This window comes from Lithobates pipiens, unplaced genomic scaffold, assembly GCF_037356315.1.
Source record: "Lithobates pipiens isolate NorthernLeopardFrog02 unplaced genomic scaffold, aLitPip1_a1.2 Scaffold_13, whole genome shotgun sequence".
Taxonomy (NCBI): domain Eukaryota; kingdom Metazoa; phylum Chordata; class Amphibia; order Anura; family Ranidae; genus Lithobates; species Lithobates pipiens.
Window position 1 is genome coordinate 167,748,276 of NW_027507718.1, and position 25,249 is coordinate 167,773,524.

The 25,249-nt window shown below is 44.2% G+C and overlaps 1 protein-coding gene across 4 annotated transcripts in view; it reads left to right on the forward strand.

The window, feature by feature from the left end:
* BTBD2 (BTB domain containing 2) overlaps window positions 1-25,249 on the forward strand; it is a 238,352-nt gene that overhangs the window by 138,171 nt on the left and 74,932 nt on the right. For 3 of the 4 annotated variants that reach the window (XM_077475821.1, XM_077475820.1, XM_077475818.1), the window contains exon 5: window positions 13,725-13,922. The exons of the other annotated variant lie outside the window; for it this stretch is intronic. In XM_077475821.1, coding sequence (XP_077331947.1) covers window positions 13,725-13,922 — 198 coding nt within the window. The remainder of the gene's footprint in view (window positions 1-13,724; window positions 13,923-25,249) is intronic. 4 annotated transcript variants of the gene reach the window in all.

Sequence of the window (25,249 nt, forward strand, 5' to 3'; positions counted from 1 at the left end):
CAAATGGAGAAGACATGGAACAGTGGTGATCCTTCCCAGGAGTGGCCGGCCGCCCAAAATTACCCCAAGAGTGCAGCGACGACTCATCCAAGAGGCCACAAAAGACCCCACAACAACGTCCAAGGAACTGCAGGCCTCACTTTGCCTCAGTTAAGGTCAGCGTTCATGCCTCCACCATCAGGAAAAGACTGGGCAAAAATGGCCTGCATAGCAGAGTTCCAAGGAGAAAACCACTGCTGAGCAAAAAAAACATCAAAGCTCGTCTCAATTTCTCCACAACACATCTTGATGATCCCCAAGACTTTTGGGACAACATTCTGTGGACCGATGAGACAAAAGTGGAACTCTTTGGAAGGTGTGTGTCCAAGTATATCTGGTGTAGAAGGAACACTGCATTTCATAAAAAGAACATTATACCAACAGTAAAATATGGTGGTGGTAGTGTGGTGGTCTGGGGCTGTTTTGCTGCTTCAGGACCTGGAAGACTTGCTGTGATAAAAGGAACTATGAATTCTGCTGTCTACCAAGAGATCCTGAAGGAGAATGTCCGACCATCTGTTCGTGTACTCAAGCTGAAACGAACTTGGGTTCTGCAGCAGGACAATGATCCTAAACACACCAGCAAGTCCACCACTGAATGGCTGAAGAAAAACAAAATGAAGACTTTGGAGTGGCCTAGCCAAAGTCCTGACCTGAATCCTATTGAGATGTTGTGGTATGACCTTAAAAAGGCCGCTCGAAAACCCTCTAATGTAACTCAATTCTGCAAAGATGAGTGGGCCAAAATTCCTCCAGGACGCTGTAAAAGCCTCATTGCACGTTATCGCAAACGCTTGGTTGCAGTTGTTGCTGCTAAGGGTGGCCCAACCAGTTATTAGGTTTAGGGGGCAATCACTTTTTCACACAGGGCCATGATGGTTTGGATTTTTTTTTCACCTTTAATAATAAACACCTTCATTTACAAATTGGATTTTGTGTTTACTTGTGTTGTCCTTGACTATTGTTTAAATTGGTTTGATGTTCCGAAACACTTAAGTGTGACAAACATGCAAAGGAACAGGAAATGAGGAAGGGGGCAAACACTTTTTCACACCACTGTATAACGGTGTCAATTTGCTTTCCCCTAAAATAACACACAGCCATTAATGTCTAAACCGCTGGCAACAAAAGTGAGTACACCCCTAAGTGAAAAAGTCCAAACTGGGCAAAATTGGCCATTTTCCGTCCCCAGTGTCATGTGACTTGTTTGTGTTATCCCTCTTACCCTTTCTGGTCACTGGAAGTTCAACATGGCACCTCATGGCAAAGAGCTCTCTGAGGATCTGAAAAAAAGAATCGTTGTTCTACATAAAGATGCCCTAGGTTATAAGATTACCAAGACCCTGAAATTGAGCTGAAGCAAGGTGGCCAATACCATACAGCAGTTTAACAGGACAGGTTCCAACTCAGAACAGGCCTTGCCATGGTCGACAAAAGTTGAGTACACATGCTCGGCATCATATCCAAAGGTTGTCTTGGCCAAAAAATGTATCTTGCATACCGCTCAAAGGCTTTTTGAATATAGCAAGAAGAATGAGAAATTACTAGCATAGTTGGCCAAAGAACAGTTTACCAGTACTCATATAGAACACTATAGGACTCCATGCGCTCAATCCTATCACTCTGACCACATTAACTGCAGGTTTACAGTCTTTATTTCACTAAAGTCTCCTGTGGTGAGAATGACCCATTTGCTTATTTGGACAGGATCTCCCTCTCCTCCTCAGAGGCCTCTGCACAAAATAAGCTAGAGGTAGATATTACACTAAGAAGTACAAGGAGCAATTTGTCAGTTTTTGGCCCCTTGAGTAACGGATATGTTTCAACAATTGGCCCTTTTGGGGGTTATTCCCTGAGTGAATGTATGGGGTTAATACTGTACTGGTGCCCCGGGCAGGTAAGACCCAGTTTCTTGAACGTATATGCTAAGATTTAAGCTAATATATCAATCTTGTGTGACTAATCTTGTACTTTGCAATCATCAAAATAATGGAAACAAGTTATTGGCTTGCTGGATTCTGAAAAGGCCTTGGCGGCGGAGCTCGTGTCTTCTCCTCGCATCAGTAAACCCCCTGGGAGAAGCGCTCTCTTACCTTGCGGGCGTGCTCCCGAGACCAGTATTTGTGTCCATAGACACAGAATGTCAGACTCAGCCCTGCCCCCCCCCCGGCACCCACGTCATTGAATTTGACAGCAGCGGGAGCCAATGGCTGCGCTGCTATCAAATCGAGACGAGACCCCGGCAGAGAGGAAGAACACATCTCTGCAGCGGGAATGAAGGGCTCAAGTGAGTAAAATGGGGGGGGGGGGGGGCTGGGGGAGCCGGTCAGTGTCAGAAGTTTTGAGGGTTGACAACCCCTTTAACCCCCTGATGTAACCACTAGAGAGAAATGCCTCTTCTGGTCAAATCTCAATCTGATGGAGCATATCAATCTTATTAAAAAAAATTCTTATATTCACCGACCGACACAGCTCCTCTCTGTAAGTAAATGGGTTGCATAGCCTGCCATTAGGAGAACTAGGCAAAATTGTTACACAATACATAGAACTTTTAATCCCCCCGGGGTGGACCCTGTGTTATCAACCCTCCTCACTGCTCCCAGCAGTTTCAGTTTTTATTTTGCCTAGTAAAGAGAATGACCTAGGAACCCACGACATGCCTCAGCTCCAGAGGTGGTCGTGAGCTTCAATGCTCCGGGGTATACATATGACCAGGCTACTGCTGTCTGGATCACAGTATACCACTGGTTTCTCACCTGTGGGGGCTCTGTGCAGCTGGCGTTGGTCCTGGTCCCAGTCTGGGGGGGTCCCAAAAGTGTTGAGGTTGTTTTGGCTGTAGGCAGGCAGCACATTTCTAGTTTTTGTTCTGTCACCATGTGGCGCTGTCCGGCGGCCATCTTGGATGTGGGAAAGCCTGTATTCCCCTGGTGAACTTCAGCAGCCATCTTTAGAATCTCCTATTTAGTTACATTGGCGGCCATTTTCTTGAAGCATGAGCGCTCTTTTCGCCGCAGTTCTCTTGTGGCGGCAGCATTACATGTGCTCTGACTTGCTGTTTCCTGTGTCCACTGTGTGTACAGGACACTGGATGGCTCCTTGCTGAATGCTGAAGCTAGCTCTGCAGAACCTTTCACCGCTGTTATAAGCAGCTGCTGCTGACAGTTTTTCTCCTCTCTGCAACTGGGAACCTCCTAGGGACTACAGGTACTGCTAGTGGCATTCACAGAACGCCCCAGGGTGGCGAGTCAAGTACCCACCCCCCCCCCCCCCCATGTGGCGGCAGGAGGGTGGGAACTTCACTGTCCTAAGTCCCTTTGCAGGTGGTAGACAGGCTAGGGTCAGCATGGCTTCAGAAACTGGTGTTTCTTCCCCCGAAATCCAGGCTATAGCAACCGGGTCACCTGCAGATAGTGTGGTGCGCATGGACACCCTGACGGCGGTCCTTGACTCCTATGTTGCTGAGATAGAGGCAGCACGTGGAAGGAAAGGTGCACGTAAGAGGCCCCCCCGTCCTCTGGGGAGAGCTCTGATGCAGACTCGGGCCCTGCTGCGGCTAGAGACCCCTGCTCTGATCTATCAGACGTGGCTGACCAGGACCAATTCGGACAGTGAGGATGATTCCCCGTCCGGGTCCGGGCGGGACAAAGCTCTTGTTGGAGCACTCATCACAGCTGTGCGTGATACCCTGAAGATTCAGGGGCCAGCGGATCCCTCTGCTGATGTACCGGTCCCTTTTGGGTCCCACAAGCCAGCACGTTCACCTAAGGTGTTCCCGTATTTGACTTATTTTGACAAATTCTTCTGCAGGGAATGGGGTCGCCCGCAACTGACTTTTTCGATCAGGGAGATTCCCCTGTTGACCCTTTCACAGAAGGTGGTCTTTCTAATGGCCATCACATCAGCCAGGAGGGTTTCGGAATTGGCGGCCTTGTCCTGCAAGTCGCCTTTATCTGGTCATCCACAGGGATAAGGTGGTGTTGTGTCCCCAACATTGCGTCCATCATTTCTACCAAAGGTGGTTTCGGCTTTTCATATCAATGAGGACATTGTGTTACCATCTTTGTGTCCTAAGCCGAAGCACCCCAAGGAGGTGGCCCTTCACGCGCTCGATGTGGTTAGGGCTCTGAAGGTGTACTTGTCTGCCACAGCTCCCTTTCGGAAGTCAGACTCAGTTTGTTTCAGTGGCTGGTTCTAAGAAAGGCATGACCGTCCCGTCGGCCACCATTTCCAGGTGGATAACATAGATTGTAGTCCAAGTCTATGCCTTGAAGGGGCAGGTGCCCCCCCTTTCCAGTCACGGCCCACTCTACAAAGCAATCGGAACATCTTGGGCCTTCCGACACCAAGCGTCTGTCGCTCAGGTGTGTAAGGCGGCGACCTGGTCATCTGTCCATACGTTTACCAAGTTCTACAAGGTAGATGTCAGTGCATCGACTGATGCTTGTTTTGGCCGCAAAGTTTTGCAGGTGGCCATGTAGTTGCAATTTGAGTTTTTTTCTTGGTTTTTCGATTAAAAACGCAGTACTGCTTTTGTAAAATGCACTGTTGCATTACTTCCACAATGTTGCGGTTTTTGGGGATCACTCCTGTTGAGGATGCCTGGTTATATGGTGGAGGTTTTCCACACACTGCCGTTTTTTATTTATTTATTTTTTGTGGGTTTGGTTTCACTAGTTCCCACTTGCCATGGTGGATGAAGTTTTTATGCTGTTTTTTTCCCACCCCTCGTTTGGCACTGCTTGGGGGAGTCCCATTTAGTTAGAAGCTGTGTCGGTCGGTGAATATAAGAGAAAATACGGTTGGTGACTATAAAAGAAAATAGGATTTTTTGTACCCGCCGTAAAATCCTTTTCTCTGTAATTCACTGACCGACACGGCACCCACCCCTCCTTTTTTCTACGTTATACTGCTTGTTGATTTACTGAAGCTGCTGGGAGCAGTGAGGAGGGTTGTTAGCACAGGGTCCACTCCCCTGGGGCGGGATTTAAAGTTCTGTGTTTTGTTTAACAATTTTGCCTAGTTCTCCTAATGGCAGGCTATACAACCCATTTAGTTACAGAGAGGAGCTGTGTCGGTCGGTGAATTACAGAGAAAAGGATTTTATGGTGAGTACAAAAAATCATATTTTTCTACCCAAATTCAACTATGTATTTAAAAATTGTCCTGTCGGTTGTCGAGGATATTCTTTAAAGAACAAAACCAATGCAGAAGTATGAAAAAGGAATCGGGTAGAATTGGCGCTATACCTTTAAATTAATATATTTCACAAATCCTTAACTCATTAGTGCTATAAGATTGCTATCACTGTTATACAAATTAAGATATTGGTGTCCATACCCTTTTGCAGGGGCCTCGTGCTGAAAAAATATATGTGTGTGTATATATAATAGTGATGATTAGGCAGCCCCAAGTCAATGCGGAAGTGCATTTGTTTGGAAAGGGGGCTTCACCAAGACAATCTAGACCTACTTTGCACTTGCCTCACCACAGGGGTGAACCCACTGCATGGAGTGCCCGCCAGGAAATTCGGTCAGTGCTGTTACCTATGTATAAATTAACTTCTCTTTTGTTCATTGATGGACACAGCTCTTCACATTCTTGACGGTATGGTTATATCGCCACCTTTAGGAGTAGGACTAGGCACACAAAAAAACAGTACTGGGCAGTTCTAACTGGTAGTAAGTCCCCTCTCCTGCTTTTATTTTTCCTCTTTTTTTACATCAGGGGACACAGAGCCATAGTATTTACTATGTGGTTTATAGGGCCACTGATAGGTGATAGACACTGGCACGCCCTAAGGCAAGAAGTGTACTCCCTATATAACCCCTCCCACTACTGGGAGTCCTCAGTTTTTCCGCAAGTGTCTAAGGTGTTGGTCACGAGTAAAAATGTTCTGTTCTGAGCTCCAATGAAAGCTTCCTTACTGGAGCTAGCCATGCTGATCGGATCCATTTGGATGTCCTTTCATGGACCAAATCGATGGTACCCAGGCCTTGTGTTTGAAGAAATTAGGTTTTGCTTGCGAACACTTCTCTTTAGAGAGCTGGGCCCTTGGATCCAGTACTTTTTGGTAGTAAGGCCATAAAGTTTTTAGTGGCAGGGTGCTGTTGCAGGTCCAGGATTGTGGGTAACCTGAGGTTCCCCCTGTTCCTGAAGGTTTCCTAAAAGGTCTCGGAGCCCACTGTGAAGATTAGGTTTTAATCTCAGATAGACCCTCCTGTGAGGAAACGGTTAAGGAGATTTTCTCAGGAATTTCTCCTATGTATGTGTCACCACTGCGGGCTGTATTGGGAACTCACTGACCTGACGCTGGAAACGGCACAGAAGCCTGTCGTTTTCTCCTCTCCAAACTAATTTAGTTTTTTTTTTAAATTGCGTTCAGCGGAGGATTAAAACCCCCCCCCCCCGCCACCCCCCGCCATGTCTGCATGTTCCACATGACACTGCTCGCACGGGAAAGCACTTCCTTTTGAAAGTAAAGGGGGGTGTAATTCACGCTGGGGGCCGTGGCTAACGGTGTTGGACACTGGCCACGCATGCAGGAAGTTGATTTGCGAGCGCTGTGTGTGAAGCTGCTGCTGGCTTTGGAGGGACAGAGCAGGAGGATGGCTTGTTCAGGTTAGTGGCACAGGCTTTTTTCCCTTTGACACATTTATACTTTACCGGCAAGGATTAATAGCAGCTAATGGCGCTGAACTATAGCCTAGCAATGTACATTCTTTTGCTGGTAGTGCCTCTGCTTTATGCTTCAGGCTATGAATGATAATGGGACCAGGAACTTCTCTTAAGGAGTCAATAGTTTTCATTATGAACTGAATCCATTTCCAAAAGAATGTCATCCTTCTCTGAGAGGGATTTGGCTAGTCAAATTGAGCCGTCAGGGGAAACATTTGCATAAAACACTTCAGTCACTGTATATATCATACAAAAGGGTTTTTTTTTTCCGACCATTTGTAATTCGGAAAGAAGATTGTTTTGATGTCTCTCCTTAGTGGGGCTAAACATGGCAGCTTCCCATCTAGTCCTCAGGACCCTGTTATTGAGGTGCAGGAGGCTGGGGATCAGGCAGATCTTCCCAAATATTTGGAAGATACTTAGGATCCTCAGAAGAGGATAAATAATATGGAAGGAGTAGCATTACAAGACAGGTTGCCTGTGTACTCCCTTACTCGACCTTTTTTGCTGCCTGCAGCACAGGCTCTTGAGGAACATACCTCTAATTGGGTTCATTAGAACCTCCCTCGTCTGGGGATGTTTTTTCCTAATCATGCTTAACTAAAAAAGCTTATGTTTTCTGAATGGGAACATCCTGATAAACAATATTATCCTGCTAATAAATTCTCCACACTTTATCTATGGAAGAGGATTTCTATGAAGAAAATGGGGGGGGCGGGGTTCCAGCAATTGATGCTGCAATCTCCTCTATGAGCAAGAGTCTTGCATGTCCAGTGGATAATGCACTGATGTTAAAGGATCCAACAGATAAAAAGTTGGAACTTCTTTCTAAAAACAAGGTCTTTAGCAAGTTCAGTAGCGCAGCCGGTTCTTACTGTAATTAGTGTATCTCAGTCCATTAAGGAACAGTATATGGAGATACCTGAAATTCTGCCTGATCAGCAGGCCCGGCAATGGACAGTTTCATCTGATGCACTATGTCTCACAGTAGATGCTATGAAAGACTATCATTTAAGCCTTATGGCTTATGCTTGGACTAGTAAATTCTCGCAAAGTTCTGTGGCTAAAAAATTGATCAGCCGAAGCACCGTGTAAAAAGCTCTTGGCCAGTTTTTCCCCTTCATGGTGTACGGCTATTTAGAGACCATCTGGATAAGTACATCCAAAGGACCTCTAATCGGAAAAGCTCTCTCTTACCAGTAAAAAAGGGGTTCAAACATTTCACCTTTAATCGTGCTGCCTCTCCTATGCCAGCGGCATCTGCCTCTAGGCAGTCTCGATGGCCTCAACCATCAGGTTCAAGGGGAAGTCCCCAAGGGCAACACCAGGGTCAGAAGAGATCTTGGGGCAGAAAGCCCACAAAGCAGAATGCTAAAGCCTTCTCCTGAAGGGGCACCCCTGCTTGTTCGGGTGGGGGTAAAGGTCCGGCAATTCTCAAGATCGGGCAGGAACAATGTCAAGGCAGATGGATTTCTGCAGTTTTTCTCTCTAGGTTACGACTAAAGTTCCAAGAGTTTCTGTCTCCTCGTTTTTTTCTAAGGGAAAATGTTCCCAAGGATCCAGAGAAAATAGTCTCTTTCTGGCCTCTGGATCATCTATTATCTCAGTCGGTGATATCAGAGGTTCCCTTAGTGGAACAGGGCACAGAGTTTGGCTCAAACCTTTTACAGTTCCAGAACCAAATGGAGAGGTAAGACCCATTCTAGATCTTTCGTTAATCCACTTCTTGGATTTATTATCACACCTGGAAGGCTGAAGCCTTGTACACACGATTATATTTTCCACAGACAAAGCGTCAGATTTGTCCAACGGGCGTGTGCCTGTATTTTGTCTTGCATATGAAAGTTACACAATTGTCGGCCAACAAACCTGAACGTAGTGACCTACTAGATGTACTTCGAGCCAATAAAGTGGAAGTGAAATTGTCAGGCGCGATCCTTTGGGCTTCTGCTAATTTTGTGTTAGTAGAAGTTTGAGTGTTGATTCACGCTTTTTCATTTCATGCTTTTTCAGTTTGTTTCTGAACAGCTGTTTGTCAGCCAGACATGTTGTGAAAGGATTAAATAAGGGGTGTTTATTATTCGGCTTGGAGTTATTGCTTTAACCTCAGTTCAGGAACAGGAGGAGGAGGATTTCTTGGACCAAAAATTGGTTGCTTTATTAATCATGACCAATTATGTCATATGCCTTTGCTGCTGGAGCTCCAGGAGACTAATCTTACATGGTTAAAAAAAAAAAATGTTAATTTACTTTGATATTTTAAGTACCTAGTTATAGTTACATAGTAGGTGAGGTTGAAAAAAGACAGTCCAACCTATGTGTGTGATTATATGTCAGTATTACATTGTATATCCCTGTATGTTGTGGTCGTTCAGGTGCTTATCTAATAGTTTCATGAAACTATCAATGCCCCTCGCTGAGACCACCGGCTGTGGAAGGGAATTCCACATCCTTGCCGCTCTTACAGTAACGAACCCTCTACGTAGTTTAAGGTTAAACCTCTTTTCTTATTTTAATGAGTGGCCACAAGTCTTGTTAAACTCCCTTTTGCAAAAAAGTTTTATCCCTATTGTAGAGTCGCCAGTATGGTATTCGTATATCGAAATAATATAAGCGTCTCTTCTCCAGAGAGAATAAGTTCAGTGCTCGAAACCTTTCCTCATAACTAATATCTTCCAGACCCTTTATCAGCTCCATTAATTTGTTCAGATCTTTTTGCAAGGTTTCCACATCCTGCGAAGTTATTGCCCTGCTTAGCTTAGTATTGTCTGCAAATACAGAGATTGAACTGTTTACCCTATCCTCCAGGTCGTTTATGAACAAATTAAATAGGATTAGTCCCAGCACAGAACCCTGGGGGACCCCACTACCCACCCCTGACCGTTCCGAGTACTCCCCATTTATCACCATCCTCTGAACTCGCCCTTGTAGCCAGTTTTCAATCTATGTATTCACCTTTATGGTCCATGCCAAGGGACCTTATTTTGTACAGTAAACGTTTATGGTGAACTGTGTCAAATGCTTTTGCAAAATCCAGATACATCACGTTTACGGGCCTTACTTTATCTAGCTGGCAACTCGCCGCCTCATAGGTTAGTAGATTGGTTTAGCAAGAACGATTCTTCATGAATCCATGCTGATTACTGCGTTTTCATTACTAAAATCTTGTATATAGTCCCTTTATCATCCCCTCCAAGAGTTTACTATTGATGTTAGGCTAACTGGTCTGTAATTCCCAGGGATATATTAAGGAACAATGATCTGGCAATTACTTGACTGAGTTCCCTAAGTACCCTCTGGTGCAAGACATCTGGTTCCGTGATTTATCAATGTTCAGTTTCCCAACTATAATTTTAATCTGGATGATTTTCAGAATTATCGCCGGGTGACGGACCCCTGCTTTCACCAACTCTTAGCATTGTTGACCCCCTATATTAAAAAGCAGGACACATGCATGAGGCTTTTATTTTTTTGGTATATTTTCTATGTTTTTGGATGCATAGAATGCACTTTTTGTTTAAGTTCTATTGGCAGATAGCATGTCTAATTTTCTTTTTCTTTTTTTTAAAACACAAATTGTGGAGAATAATACTTGGCTGTGTTTTACTAAAAATGACAGTTTGGGGGTATTCAGTTACATTTAAAAACAATACAATTTTACATTAACAAGGGACACCCAACATAGTTTTATCGTTGATCTTAAAAATGACGGGATAATGGTGTTGTGGTAACTTGTCCAAAAAAAAAAAACCCCATAATAATCTTGATATCACTAGAAAATAATAGCCTTTTAAAATAGAACTCCATCAGTATCACCAGCAAAGCAGCTTCATTATTATCCCATTAAAGAAGAAAATGCGCTAGATTTCATTAATTGCCACATCACAAATGTTAATTCTCCATTACGAATGCTAGTTTACAAGACTGAATGAATGTTTCTGGCTCGTCCTTGCTTCCGAACATGCATGTTTGTACTTTTGTCTGATGGACTTGTGTAATACACAATTGAAAAATCTGAAAATTGTCCGATGGAGTGTGCAAACGGTCGGATTTTAGGCCAACGGTCTGTCATCGCACAATTACCGGTGGAAAATCCGATCGTGTATGAGGCTTTACATTTCGTGCTGTGAGTTGACCACCGTGCTCCTTCTGTCTTGGATCCTGGCTTTTCTACAACATGGTGTTGATCAGAAACTAACCTGGAGTACTATTAAGGGTCAAATATCATCTGCTTTTGTGATCCTTTTTTCAGCGCCCTTTGGCGACTCATTCATTTTTTTCTTGCCTTTATTCAAGGGGTCTGGCATGTTGTCCTCCCTGTGCGATTGACACTGACACCATGGGGCCTGAACCTTGTTCTCTCTGTACTGCTGAAGACACTGTTCAAGAACATTAAGGAGCTCCCCTTGCTCATGCTCTCCCAGAAGGTAGCCTTTCTAGTTGCTATTACTTCCACTCGTGTGTCAGAGCTGGCAGGCTTGTCTTGTAAGTATCCCTTTCTGGTTCTCCACAAGGATAAGGCCGTTCCATGTCCACATCTTTCCTTTCTCCCAAAGGTGGTACCTTTCATCTGAATGTAGACGTTGTCGTATTTTTTTTTTTTTTTTTTTTTTTTGTCCATGGCCGTCTCACGCTAAGGAGGTTGCACTGCATTTGTTGGCCATAGTTTGCGAACTCCTCATGTACCTGTCTGTCTACGACCCCCTTTAGGAGGTCAGATTAGCTTTTTATGATTGTCAACGGGCCACAAAAGGGTCTAAGGCTCTTCGACCACTATTTTTATCGTTGGATCAAACAGTTATCCAGGCTTATGCCATTAGGGGTCAGGTGTCTTCTTTTCCCATCGTGGCACTCTCTACCAGGGTGATTAGTGCTTCCTGGCATTTCCGACACTACGTATCTGATTCTCAAGTTTGTAAGGTGGCTACCTGGTCGTCTGTGCACACTTACCAAGTTTTACAAAGTTGATCTAGCATCTTCGGATGCGTGTTTCGACCGCAGTTTAGCAGGTGGCCGTCTGTTGTTTCTGGGTCCTCTTGTGGGGGAGGGTTCCAAAAAATTTTTCATAAAGGTGAGTACACCCCTATGTTAAAATGTCCAAATTGGGCCCAAAGTGTCAATATTTTCTATGGCCACCATTATTTTCCAGCACTGCCTTAACCCTCTTGGGCATGAAGTTCACCAGAGATTCACAGGTTTGCACTGGAGTCCTCTTCCACTCCTCTGTGGCAACATCATGGGCCTGGTGGAAGGTGGAGGAGCACAAGGTCTTCGACATCCATTTGCGGACGCCCCACAGATGCTCAATAGGGTTTAGGTCTGGAGACATGCTTGGCCAGTCCATCACCTTTTTACCCTCCACTTCTTTAGCAAGGCAGTGGTCATCTTGGAGATGTGTTTGTAGTCGTTGTGTTGGAATACAGCCCCGCAAAAGTCTCCGGAGGGAGGGGAATATGCTCTGCTTCCGTATGTCACAGTACGTATTGGCATTCATGGTTCCCTTAATGAACTTTAGCTCCCCAGTGGCGGCAGCACTCATGCAGCCCCAGACCATGACACTCTCGCCACCATGCTTGACTGTAGGCAAGACACACTTGTCTTTGCACTATACCTGGTCTCCTCAGACCACAGGACATGGTTCCAGTAATCCATGTCCTTAGTCTGCTTGTCTTCAGCAAACTGTTTGCAGGCTTTCTTGTGCATCATCTTTAGACGAGGCTTCCTTCTGGGACTACAGCCATGCAGACCATTTTGATGCAGTGTTTTCAACATATGGTCAGCACTGACAGGTTGACCCTAGCGCCCCCCCCCCCCCCCTCCCTCGTTAAACCACTGTATGGTCTTGCCCACCATGCTGCAGCTCAGTTTCTGGGTCTTGCCAATCTTGTAGCCTAGGCCATATTTATTTAGATCAACAATTCTTTTTTTCAGATTCTCAGAGAGCTCTTTGCCAGTGTGAGACCTTGTAACACTGACTCACATGACACCAGGGAGGGAAAATGGCTAGTTGGGTGCAATTTGGACATTTTCACTTAGGGGTGTACTCACTTTTGTTGCCAGTGGTTTTGACATTAATAGCTGTGTGTTTTATTTTGAGGAGACCGCAAATTTACACTTTTATACAAGCTGTACACTCACTACTTTACATTGTAGCAAAGTGTCATTTCTTCAGTGTTGTCACATGAAAAGATGTAATCAAATATTTACAAAAATGTGAGGGGTGTACTCACTTTTGTGAGATACGGTATGTACATCAGTGCTGCGTTGCCATACAAAATTAATGGCACCACAATGTGCTAACTCGCAAAAATTGTTCCTGCCTTCGTGTGGGGGAGCCACGCAGCTGCATGCAGCACACGTGGTTGTGGCATGCTGGTTCAGCGTTTAAGCATTTAAAGGATAGGTTCACCTTTAAATAACTAAATGAAAAAACTGAGTGACAGTCGTGTGGTCGGAGCCCTGCAGGGCTGCACTCTTTGCAAATGGGTACAGCGGGTATGGGGAGAAGATCCATGGCCTGCGCTCAGTGCGGGGGGGATTGGGAAGTGGCTACATGTTTCATGTTCCGCCCTAAAAACTGGTGGAGCATGTAACATCTTCCTTTTAACAGGCAGTGAAGAGGTGATATATTGCCCTCATCTCTCAAATGCCCTCTAAAGGCATGGATTGTAAGACTTGGTATGCCTTAATTGGGTGCAATTAAACTGCAGTCAAAGCAGACCTTTTCATGTCAAATGCTGTGTTTTTCATTTAAACGCAGCTGCTGGTATGCCTTTCAACATAAAACAAAGTTTGTTGTGGTATGTCATTCTTTTTGAACTTATAAGGTCAGTAGGACTAATGCATCCTGACACTTATTCTTCTCCATTCAGTACTTTCTCCCTGAGTATGGCACACTTAATCTTCAAATGGTTATTGTGTTTGTAATCTATGTGCAATTCTTTCTACAGTTAGCTTTATTTTTCTATAAATGCCCTAAAATGTACCCCCTCCTTTTGCTTGTCTTGCAGATACCCTAGTTGCGGTGTTGGAGCGGGATACACTGGGGATCCGTGAAATCAGACTCTTTAATGCAGTAGTTCGCTGGTCTGAGGCAGAATGCCAGCGGCAGCAGCAACCTGTAACATCAGAGAACAAACGCAAATCTCTTGGCAAAGCATTGTCACTTATCCGTTTCCCACTTATGACAATTGAAGAATTTGCTGCAGGTATTCTTGTCTGTGTTTTTTGGCCAGTAAATTCAATATCTTACCCTTTTAAACCACACACATCCTTTGATATTACGTGTCCTATAAGCATTTTGAAGTGGCTAGGATAGTCCCCCACTGCTCCTTGATCGATGCTGCCAGTGTGTGTGCTTCTGACAGGAGCGGCTATTCAAAATTCCTACAGGGTGAATTGGTACCAAACAGCGGTCGTTGCAAGGGATAGTTTATTTCCACTTCTGGTAACTTCAGTGATTTCATGATTGTCAAGATAGACGTGAAAACATGTGAAACGGCACTGTTTCAAAACTCGCTCACTGGACATCACCTGTGTACAGTCAAAAGTTTTCAACTCTGTATATACCTATAAATATTGTTTAGAATACAAATAAATTGTTATTAACCACATCAGCCCTGGAAGATTTGGCTTCTGAATGACCAGGCCATTTTTTGCAATCCTGCAGTGCGTCGTTGTAACTGGCAATTGCGCGGTCTTGCGACATTGTACCCAAACAAACTTGACGTCCTCCGTCCTCCCCCCCCCTTCCCCCCAAATAGAGCTTTCTTTTGGTGGTATTTGATCATCTCTGCGGTTTTTATATTTTGCGATATAAACAAAAAAGCGACAACTTTTAAATCAAAGCAATATTTTTTAACTTTTTGCTATCATTTCCCTCAACAATATATAAACAAATGATTTTTTTCCTCAGTTTAGGCCGATATGTATTCGTCTACATATTTTTGGAAAAAAATATCACAATATGCGTATATTGAATAGTATAATACTATTTTGGGAACATTGTGATTTATACAGCATTCAGTGCTATAAAAATGCACTGCATACTGTGTAAATAACACTGGCAGGGAAGGGGTTAACCACTAGGGGGCGATGAAGGGGTTGTGTGTCCTAGGGAGTGCTTCTAACTGTGGGGGAGCTGGGCTACAAGTGACATGACGGGGCAGTAGATCTATCCTGTCACAAGGCAGAACGGGGAATGCCTTGTTTACTTACATGGGCATCTCCCTGTTCTGCCTCTCCATGAAATGATTGCAGACATAGAGTCCGCGGGTTCTGCGGAGATTATAACGGAGCACGCAGCGGTGGCATGTGCTGGCTCGGTGGCAAATTCAAAGGTACTTACAGGTCCGCCCATTTGCGGAGCTGTGCCATTCAGTCAACGTAAGTGTACATGCGGCGGTCTGCAATTGGTTAAAAAAAATGGAAGACCGTGACTAAGTTATAAATATGCAAAGAACAGGCCATCGGTTTCAGCCATTTGATTAGAGACCATGTATGCAACAGCTGTCCGGGTGCTTTAAAAAAGAAAAGGGGGGTGGGGTGGGGAGGGGAGAGCCTTTGTAAACCTATACATAATGAAGTCTTGCCTGCAATCTTACAGAAGGCTGGATGAGAGCAAAATTAAAGTGATTGTAGAGTCTTGTTTTTGTTATATTTATTGATTGACTGTTGTGTCTCGGCCAATCAGGAGGGAGAGTGTCGAACGGCTGAGACTCTCCTAGACAGAGATGGGGCTCAGGTAAGTATGGGGGGCTGGGGCAGCTGATGCACATAGGCTTTTTATCTTGCTGCATAGAATGCATTAAGATTAAAAAAAAAAAACTGCTGACTTTAAAACTCCTTTAATCCATTTAGTCATCTGACAAAATGCCTGTTTTTGGAGTAAGCAAAACACTGCATGTCACCATAAAGACAAATCTCGTATATACCGTGAAGCATAGTGATGGCAGCCTGCTGCTCTGGGGATGCTTCTCTACAGCAGACCACTGAAGGCTTGCGATTTGTCTGGGGTAGACCAAATACAGCAAAATATGAGGAAGAATTGATGCCAAAGGTGCATATACCAAATGCTGTGTATAATTCAGTGTTTTGGGATAAAATGTTCATCTCGCTTTGGAGGGATCTGTTGTCACTGTAAAATTAAAGGGGTTGTAAATCCGCATTTTTTTTTTTTTCCTCCACCTTTAATGCATTCTATGCATTAAGGTGAAAAAACACCTGGCAGTGACCGCTCTCCCTCTCTCCACTGCTCTTGATTGGAAAGATTGACCGCGGGAGCCAATGGCTGTGCTGCTATCAATCAAATCCAATGACTTGAACACCGGGGGCAGGGCAGAGTCCAGCATTCGTGTCTATGAACGCAAATGCTGGACTCCGGAGCGCACCCGCAAGGTAACGCCTCCTCGGCGAGCGCTTCTAGGGGGTTATCTGATGCAGGGAGGAGCCGCCAAGGGACCCCAGAAGACTAGGTTCGGGGCCACTCTGTGCAAAATTAGCTGCACAGTGAAGGTAAGTATGACATGTTTGTTATTTAAAAAAACAAAAAAAAAACCCTTACGATCACTTTAATCTATTTTAGTTGGTCATTCAGCTTGGAGGAAGCACCATACCACTTCTGCTCGTGCTTTTGAAGCACCTCATGGATTATTTGGTTTTGTTTCCTGTCTTTAGTGCTTTGGCCAACTGCAACCCTTATCAGTACCAGCTGCTTGGGTTTGGGAATACAGGCCTGTGTCCACAACCTCCCTTATGTCCATAGGCACCTTTTTTATATCCACTTAGGATTTTTATTTTGTCGTTATGGGCACAAATGGTGTGATCTGCTCCTATTACTATTTCAGGGTCCTCAGTTTACTCTTGAAGAGACTGTATTTGAGCAGATTCCATATGAATCCAGAAGTGGTTTCTAACCTAAATGCTACCTTCTACCCTGCATTTGGAGGAGCATCCTTCTATACTAAGCCTAGGATAATTGGAGCTCTCATCAGTGGCGGGAGGCAAACAAATCTGTCACCGGGTCTGTGGACTCTACCCCATCCTAGATCCTCATCCCCCCCCCGTCAGACTATGGACAAAGCAGTATGAGAGCAGCCAGGTAGACAGAGCCAGGCTGCGGCTCGCTCCAACTAAGTCCTTTTTTTTTTTTTTTTCCCTCCAGGTCAGGCTGCATGGTAACTTTACCATTGCACATCAGCACCAGACTGCATGTTCCTTGACTGCCGCTAGCTTTCTCTGCTCCTATACTACTGTCTGCTCCAACCACCACCACACACATCACACAAGTGCGTGGGCTTGGAGCACAATGCTCTGCACCGAGCCCACCCTTTTTTGAAGCTAATTAGAGCCTCGGGCTCTAATCACCTGCTTCTAAAAAAAAAAAAAAAAATTGAAATCCATGTGTTGGGTGCCCTGCATGTATATTAGGGGCTGGGCTCATGGATCGGGGGGGGGGGGGGCTGTCTCCCCTGTGCCCCTAATGGACAGGCCGCCACTGGCTCACAGCTAGAAAGACTTTTCCCAATACATACATTTGGTGTTTAAAATGTGTATCCATGAGGACTGGAATCAACTACTGTATAGTATAGAAGAAGCTTTTTGCCTTTTTGAAAGTAAATGTATTGCTTGGTGCTTTCTGCCCACTGTAGACACTCCAGTCGTGCATCTTAACAAGAATGCCACCAAACATGTTGGTGTTTAGAGGTTTCACTGACTGACCATTTGACTCCCTCCTTAGGCCTATTTGAATAATTCTATGTTCTTTATGGGTGGTTACTTTTTGTGCCTTTTAGCATCCCTCCATCATAAGGGCAAAACCTTGTGCCCTGGTGCTTTAATACTTAAAATGCCCCCCAGTAATCATCCTGACTTGCTTGCCCTTTAAAATAAGTCCTTTCTTTGGACTTGCTCTTAATGCCATATGGCATGCAATGCCAAGCTGCTAACAAAGCACAATATTGGCATGCATTAAAAAGGAGATCAACTCCAGAGATAAAACGATAATTCTCCCACTCTACAAGTCTCTGGTCTGGCCGCACCTAGAGTATGCTGTCCACTTCTGGCCACCGGTCCTCAGGAAGGATGTACTGGAAATGGAGCGAGTACAAAGAAGGGCATCAAAGCTAATAAAGGGTCTGGAGGATATTGGTTACAAGGAAAGGTTGTGAGCACTGAACTTATTCCCCCTGGAGAAGAGACGCTTGAGAGGGGATATGTTTAAAATATACAAATACCATACTGTTGACCCCGCAATAAGGATGAAACTTTTTTGCAGAAGGAAGTTTAACATGACTCGTGGCCACTCATTAAAATCAGAAGAAAAGAGGTTTAATCTTAAACTATGTAGAGGGTTCTTTACTGTAAGAGCGGCAAGGATGTGGAATTCCCTTCCACAGTCGCCGGTCTCAGCGGGGAGCATCGATAGTTTCAAGAAGCTATTAGATTGGGCACCTGAATGATCGCTGCATACAGGGATATACAATGTAATACTGACATATAATCACGCACATGGGTTGGGCTTGTCTTTTTTTCAACCTCACCTACTATGCAACTATTCATTCTGGGTGTTCCTGGTCATTAGACTTGGTGCCTGTTTTTAATGCAGGAAATGTGTGGATTGGGTGGAAGAAACCCAACCTTCCTACTACTGCTGTAGTATTTTGTTCATATGACGGCCTCCCGCCACAATAGGTGCGCCGCCTGGCCGCCATTTGACAGCCGGCGGTCAGCAACCAGTTAAAGTGTAACTAAACCCACAACAGTAAAATATGTCTGTATATGGAGTAAAGCATGCTTGTTATACTCTGTGGAACCTAAAGGGTTAATCCTCTGCATTGTGTAAAAAGGCTGTTTGACCCTGTCTCCTCTGATCACCCCCTTCTTCCACTGACTCCAATATATATTTTTCGGTTTGGCCATGTGCTGATTCCATGCACTTTCCCAATCGGCACTGTCCAGAGGGTCGGGTCCTGCATTCTTCTAGGATAATTGTGGGAGAAAGAAAACTCCTCCTACAAGCTTTAACCAGAAACTTGGAGAAGTCACAAGGCTGCTCTAACTGCTGATAAAAAAAGGGGGATTTAGCAGTTTTAGATTTACTAAAATTGCATTTCCGTGTACCGTGGAAGACCAGATATAGTGAATGCAAGCTCCTGGGTTTAGTAATAATTTGATGCTGCTTCAAGGGTTTGGTATACTAGCCTTAAGTCTTTTCTGCTTTTTTTTTTTTTTTTTTTTTTTTTTTGCTAATGGATATAGTATGTCTGTCTGTTCCAGTTTTCCTTTAGGGATCTGCCTATTTGCTAGGGTTTGATCTAATCAACCTTTCCTTTTATTGACCACAACAGCTGTTGGTCTAGTTTCCTCCCATTCCAGTAGTGTGATATTCCACCTGTGTCTATTTTGTTTGGGGGGTGGTGTTGGATGGAGGCCCGGTTATTATCTGTCCTGGTCTGGAGCAGGTTGATCCCCGTCACCCCTCCCCCTGGTATTGAAAATTTCTGCATTTGGTTGACCCTTCCTCAACTATACTTGTTGTAGCGTTGATTCCTTCAGAAACTTTAACAGCGATCTCCACTTCTGATAAATCTAAATGCCTTTTGCCCACACCCTCAGTTGGACATTAAGAATTCCTACCATTCCTGTGTCTCTCAAAGGAATGATGGCTTTTGTACTTGGCATAAAATATTTTTGAGATCCATTAAGTGAACATAGGTCTGCCCCCCCCGGTTGCTATTGGCCCTTATACTGCTTGCTCAAAAAACGAAAGCGTGGGGCTGCCATAATTTTTGTTTGACAAACCTAACTTGAAAGTGGACCTGATGGAGAACCATTCTGCTCACATACACTCGGGTTTTTTAGGTAGACCTGAAGGAAAACGGGCAGTTCTCTAAACTTACACTGGAACCACCCTTGTTATGTAGATGCATGCAAAGCTACCTCTAATGACTACATTTTGCCTAATACTCCCTGCAAGCTAAAGGACCGGATGGGGACTTATGTTAAATTATTCCACCCCCCCCCCCATGCCCTATACAATCAAAGACAACTTAAAGGCCACAGTCTGACAAGAACTAGCAAAGTACCAGAAAAACACATACGTGATCACGATCTGTTTGATCCATATTCCCGATTTAAGTCCATGAGTGTGCAGGCTTTCTAATTTTTTAATCAAAAAAGCTTCACTATGCAAGGTTTCCCTATCACCCCCAATTCAATGCTGTGGAATTGCATTAATAAAATGGAATTGTGTGATATTGTACATCCTTTTACAAAAAGGAAGGCTTGATGTAATCAAGCAGATGCAAGTGCAGGTATCTTCCTATGTTGTGTTTTTTTTTTTTGTTTTTTTTTTCGCCCCCTACGTATAACATACCACATGGGCGTTAGATATCATAAACCACATAATCTGAATTAAATGTAAACTAATCAAATATGACATTTTCCAGCCATTTCTGTCAACGCTAACCGCAGACCTTTAAAAAGGGTGACTCTGGCCCTTTCTTGGTTTGGCTGTTGTAACGTACTTAAGCTGAATACAATGCCCAAATGCCCAAAATCCTGTACTTATTGCAGGCACTGCCGGTAAAAACTGCATTGGTATAGAACCCCATCAGTTCTGGCAAAGCTATTCCCTCTTCAGATTTATTGTTGCTGGCATTGTTGCCACCTCTTGGGTACCTTTTTACATATTTTTTGGATGTGTCCTACGCTTTACCACTTGCTGGAAACCAGTGCTTAAGCTCATACATAAATTCAGAGATTTCTTTACAAGATAACCCAGCCACTGTCCTGTATAACCTTACCCAATGTCAAGGAAACGTTACCACAAGTCCCTTCTCAAACAGCTCCTTAATGCTGCAAAGGCTTGCATTCCACCTCTATGGAAGCAACAGTCTGCCCTAACAGTGGCCCTAACAGTGGCCCAGTGGTTTGCAAGAGTGAAGGACATGGAGCAAATTAAAGATCTGACCTCGGCTTTGCGGGATAAGTCAGAGGAACATAAGTCCAAATGGTTTCACTGGGATCTCTCTCTCTCTCTCTCTCTCTCAAGATCTCTCTCTGATCAATTTCCCTGGCAATTTAGGGATATGCCCCCTCAAACGAGCCCTGGGTACAACCTGCTTTAAAGGTTTCATACAGTGGGGATGGAAAGTATTCGGACCCCCTTAAATTTTTCATGCTTTGTTATATTGCAGCCATTTGCTAAAATTATTTTTATCAAGTTCATTTTTCATCAAGTTCATTTTCTTTCCTCATTAATGTACACACAGCACCCCATATTGACAGAAAAACACAGAATTGTTGAAATTTTTGCAGAAAGCCACACACCTGTCTATATAAGACCTTACAGCTCACAGTGCATGTCAGCAAATGAGAATCATGAGGTCAAAGGAACTGCCTGAAGAGCTCGGACAGAATTGTGGCAATGCACAGATCTGGCCAGGGTTACAAAAACATTTCTGCTGCACTTAAGGTTCCTAAGAGCACAGTGGCCTCCATAACCTTTAAATGGAAGACGTTTGGGATGACCAGAACCTTTCCTAGAGCTGGTAGTCTGGCCAAACTGAGCTATGGGGGGAGAAGAGCCTGGGTGAGAGAGGTAAAGAAGAACCCAAAGATCACTATGGCTGAGCTCCAAAGATGCAGTCGGAGATGGGAGAAGGTTGTAGAAAGTCAACCATCACTGCAGCCCTCCACCAGTCGGGGCTTTATGGCAGAGTGTCACGACGGAAGCCTCTCCTCGGTGCAAGACACATAAAAGCCTGCATGGAGTTTGCTAAAAACCACCTGAAGGACTCCAAGATGGTGAGAAATAAGATTCTCTGGTCTGATGAGACCAAGATTAGAACTTTTTGGCCTTAATTCTAAGCGGTATTTGTGGAGAAAACCAGGCACTGCTCATTACCTGTCCAATACAGTCCCAACAGTGAAGCATGGTGGGGGCAGCATCATGGGGTTGTTTTTCAGCTGCAGGGACAAGATGACTGGTTGCAATTGAGGGATAGATGAATGCTGCCCAGTACAGGGATATCCTGGATGAAAGCCTTCTCCAGAGTGCTCAGGACCTCAGACTGGGTCGAAGGTTTACCTTCCAAGACAATGACCCTAAGCACACAGCTAAAATAACGCAAGAGTGGCTTCACTTCAACTCTGTGACTGTTCTTGAATGGCCCAGCCAGAGCCTTGACTTAAACCAATTGAGCATCTCTGGAGAGACCTAATAATGGCTGTTCACCAATGTTTACCATCCAACCTGACAGAACTGGAAAGGATCTGAAAGGAGGAATGGCAGAGGATCCCCAAATCCAGGTGTGAAAAAACTTGATGCATTTTTCCCCAAAAAGACTCATGGCTGTATTAGATCAAAAGGGTGCTTCTACTAAATACTGAGCAAAGGGTCTGAATACTTAGGAACATGTGATAGTTAAGTTTTTTCTTTTTTAATAAATCTGCAAAAATGGCAACAATTCTGTGTTTTTCTGTCAATATAGGGTGCTGTGTGTATGATTTTAGCAAATGGTTGCAATATAACAAAGAGTGAAAATTGTAAGGGGATCTGAATACTTTCCATCCCCACTGTACATGTTTGTATTTTTTTATTGCCTCAATGCTTGTTCCAACCTTTGGCAATATAGCATGAAGAAGTATTGGGTGTGTGTGTGTGTATATGTATATATATATGTGTATATATATATGTGTGTGTATGTATATATATATATATATATATATATATATATATATATATATATATATATATATATATATATATATATATATATATATATAAATAATATTTCCATCCTGTGATGTTAAATTTTAGGACTTGCCAGCCTACCGCATGAGCTCTTGTTTGGATGGCATCTGGAAGTCCTGCTGTGGTGGAATTAACACTAACAAAAGGTTAAAGTAAAGGCTGGGCTTCGTGCATTTTTTTGATAATAAAGACATTTGGGAAAGAATCACTCTAACGTTAACCACTTCACTTCAATACCAGGCACTTACACCCCCTTCCTGCACAGGCCAATCTTCAGCGCTGTTGCAATTTGAATGACAATTGTATGGTCGTGCACTGTACCCAAACACATTTTTTATAATCCCCCCCCCCCCACAAATAGAGCTTTCTTTTGGTGGTATTTGATCACTGATGGTTTTTTTTTTTTTTTTTTTTTTTTTATATTTTTACATCAGGGGACACAGAGCCATAGTACTTTCTATGTGGGTTATAGGGCCACTGATAGGTGATGGACTCTGGTAAACCCTAAGGCAAGAAGTGTACTCCCTATATAACCCCTCCCACTACTGGGAGTCCTCAGTTTTTTTTCGCCAGTGTCTAAGGCGTTGGTCACGAATAAAGATGTGCTGCGCTGAGCTCCACTGGAAGCTTCCCTGCTGGGGCTAGCCATGCTGACCGGATCTGTTCTGATGTCCTTTCATTGGCTAAATGGATGTTACCCAGGCCTCGTTTCCGAAGAATTGTGGTTTTGCTTGAGAACGCTTCTCTTTAGAGAGCTGGACCCTGGGATCCAATACTTTTGGTAGTAAGGCCATAAAGTTTTTACTGGCAGGGTGCTGTTGCAGGTCCAGGATTGTGGGTAACCTGAGGTTCCCCTGTTCCTGAAGGTTTCCTAAAGGTCTCAGTGCCCACCAGGGATGAGGAAGATTGGGAGTTTATCTCAGATAACCCTGCTGCAAGGAAAAGGTAAGGGAGATTTTCTCAGGAATTTCTCCTATGTATAACGTTGTCATGGCTATGTGTCACCACTAGGGGCTGTATTGAGCACTCACCGTCTGATGCTGGAAATGGTGCAGAAGCCTTTAATTTCTCCTCTCCTCCGGCCACAACAGATCCTCCAGTAAGAAAGGGGGTCTGGTTCTCCTCCTGCGCCCCAGATATTGGATTGATGTACCAAAAGCAATTTCCTTTTCTAAAAAATAAAGGTGGGGGCGGGGACAGAACGCGTGGCCGGATTTACCCCTCATGTCTGCTGTTGACAGGATGCCTGAGCCGCCACTCGCGCAGGAAAACGCTTTCCTTTGAAAGGGTGGGGTATCGTAATTTGAGCGGGGGGGGGGGGGGGGGCTGGCTAACGGCATGAGACGAAAGCCACACGTGGAGGAAGTGTTAAAGCACTGTGTATGTGTAGGTGCTGCTGGCTGTGGAGGGACAGAGCAGGAGGATGGCTTGTTCAGGTTAGTGACACAGTAATTTCCCTTTGACACATTATACTTTACCAGGCTAGGATTAATAGCAGCTTACAGCGCTGGACTATAGCCTAGCAGTGTACATTCTTTTTCTGGTAGTGCCTCTGCTTTATGCTTCAGGCTATGAGTGGTAATGGGACCAGGAACTCCTCTAAGGGTTCTAAAGAGGTCAATGGTTTTCACTATAAACAAAATCCATTTCCAAAAGAATGTCGTCCTCCTCTGAGAGGGATGCAGCTGGTCAGATTGAGCCGTCAGGGGAAACTGTTGTATAAACACTTCAGTACCTGTATATATCGTACAAGAGGTTTTTTCTTCTATTTGTAATTAAGATTGATGCTATGATGTATCTCTATAGTGGGGCTAAACACAGCAGATTCCCATCTAGTGCTCAGGACCCTCTTATTGAGGTGCAGGAGGCTGGGGATCAGGTAGATCTTCCCAAATATTTGGAAGATACTTATTTATCCTCTTCTGAGGATCCTGATATGGAAGGAGTAGCATCACAAGACAGGTTGCCTGTGTACTCCCTTAAGCATTCTTTTTGCTGCCTGCAGCGCAAGCTCTTGAGCAACCCACCACTAATTGGGTTCAGTAAAACCTCCCCCATCTGGGGATGTTTTTTCCTATTCATGCATGGCTAAAAAAGCTTATGTATTCTGAATGGGAACATCCGGATAAACAATATTCTCCTCCCAAGAAATTCTCCACACTTAATCCTATGGAAGTGCATTTCTATGAAGAAAATGGGGGGGTTCCAACAATTGATGCTGCAATCTCCTCATTGAGCAAGAATCTCGCATGTCCAGTTTGTGGAAATACTTAAAATTCTGCCTGATCAGCAAGCCCAGTAATGGGCTGGTGTATCAGACGCACTGTTTTACAGTAGATGCTATGAAAGACTCTATCATTTAAGCCTCATGTACAGTAAAAAACGGGTGAACAGCGGTGCTAGATATGGTGATAACATAAAATTATATAGCAACTGTAATATAGGTATACATAAAATGTGTGTGAATAAGCACACATATTAAAACATTTGTTTAAAACGTAATGTCCATAACTAATCAGAGATCTTGTATGATTAGCCCCTGGAGGCAGCTCCCTTAGAGTGAAGCAATGGGCTCTGTGTAGAAATGGGAACAGAGGGGTGCCAGACTGAGTGCCGTATAAATCATATATTTAACAAAGTCAATGTAGTAACTCACAGGTTAAATTAGATGAGTTCAGGATGTGGTGAAAATCGCCAGTCCTGGATTCTCATAAATGTCTTCCCTTTGCAGCCTGGGGCACTCGTGTGATCTTACAGGGATCCAGAGAATGCTGGGAA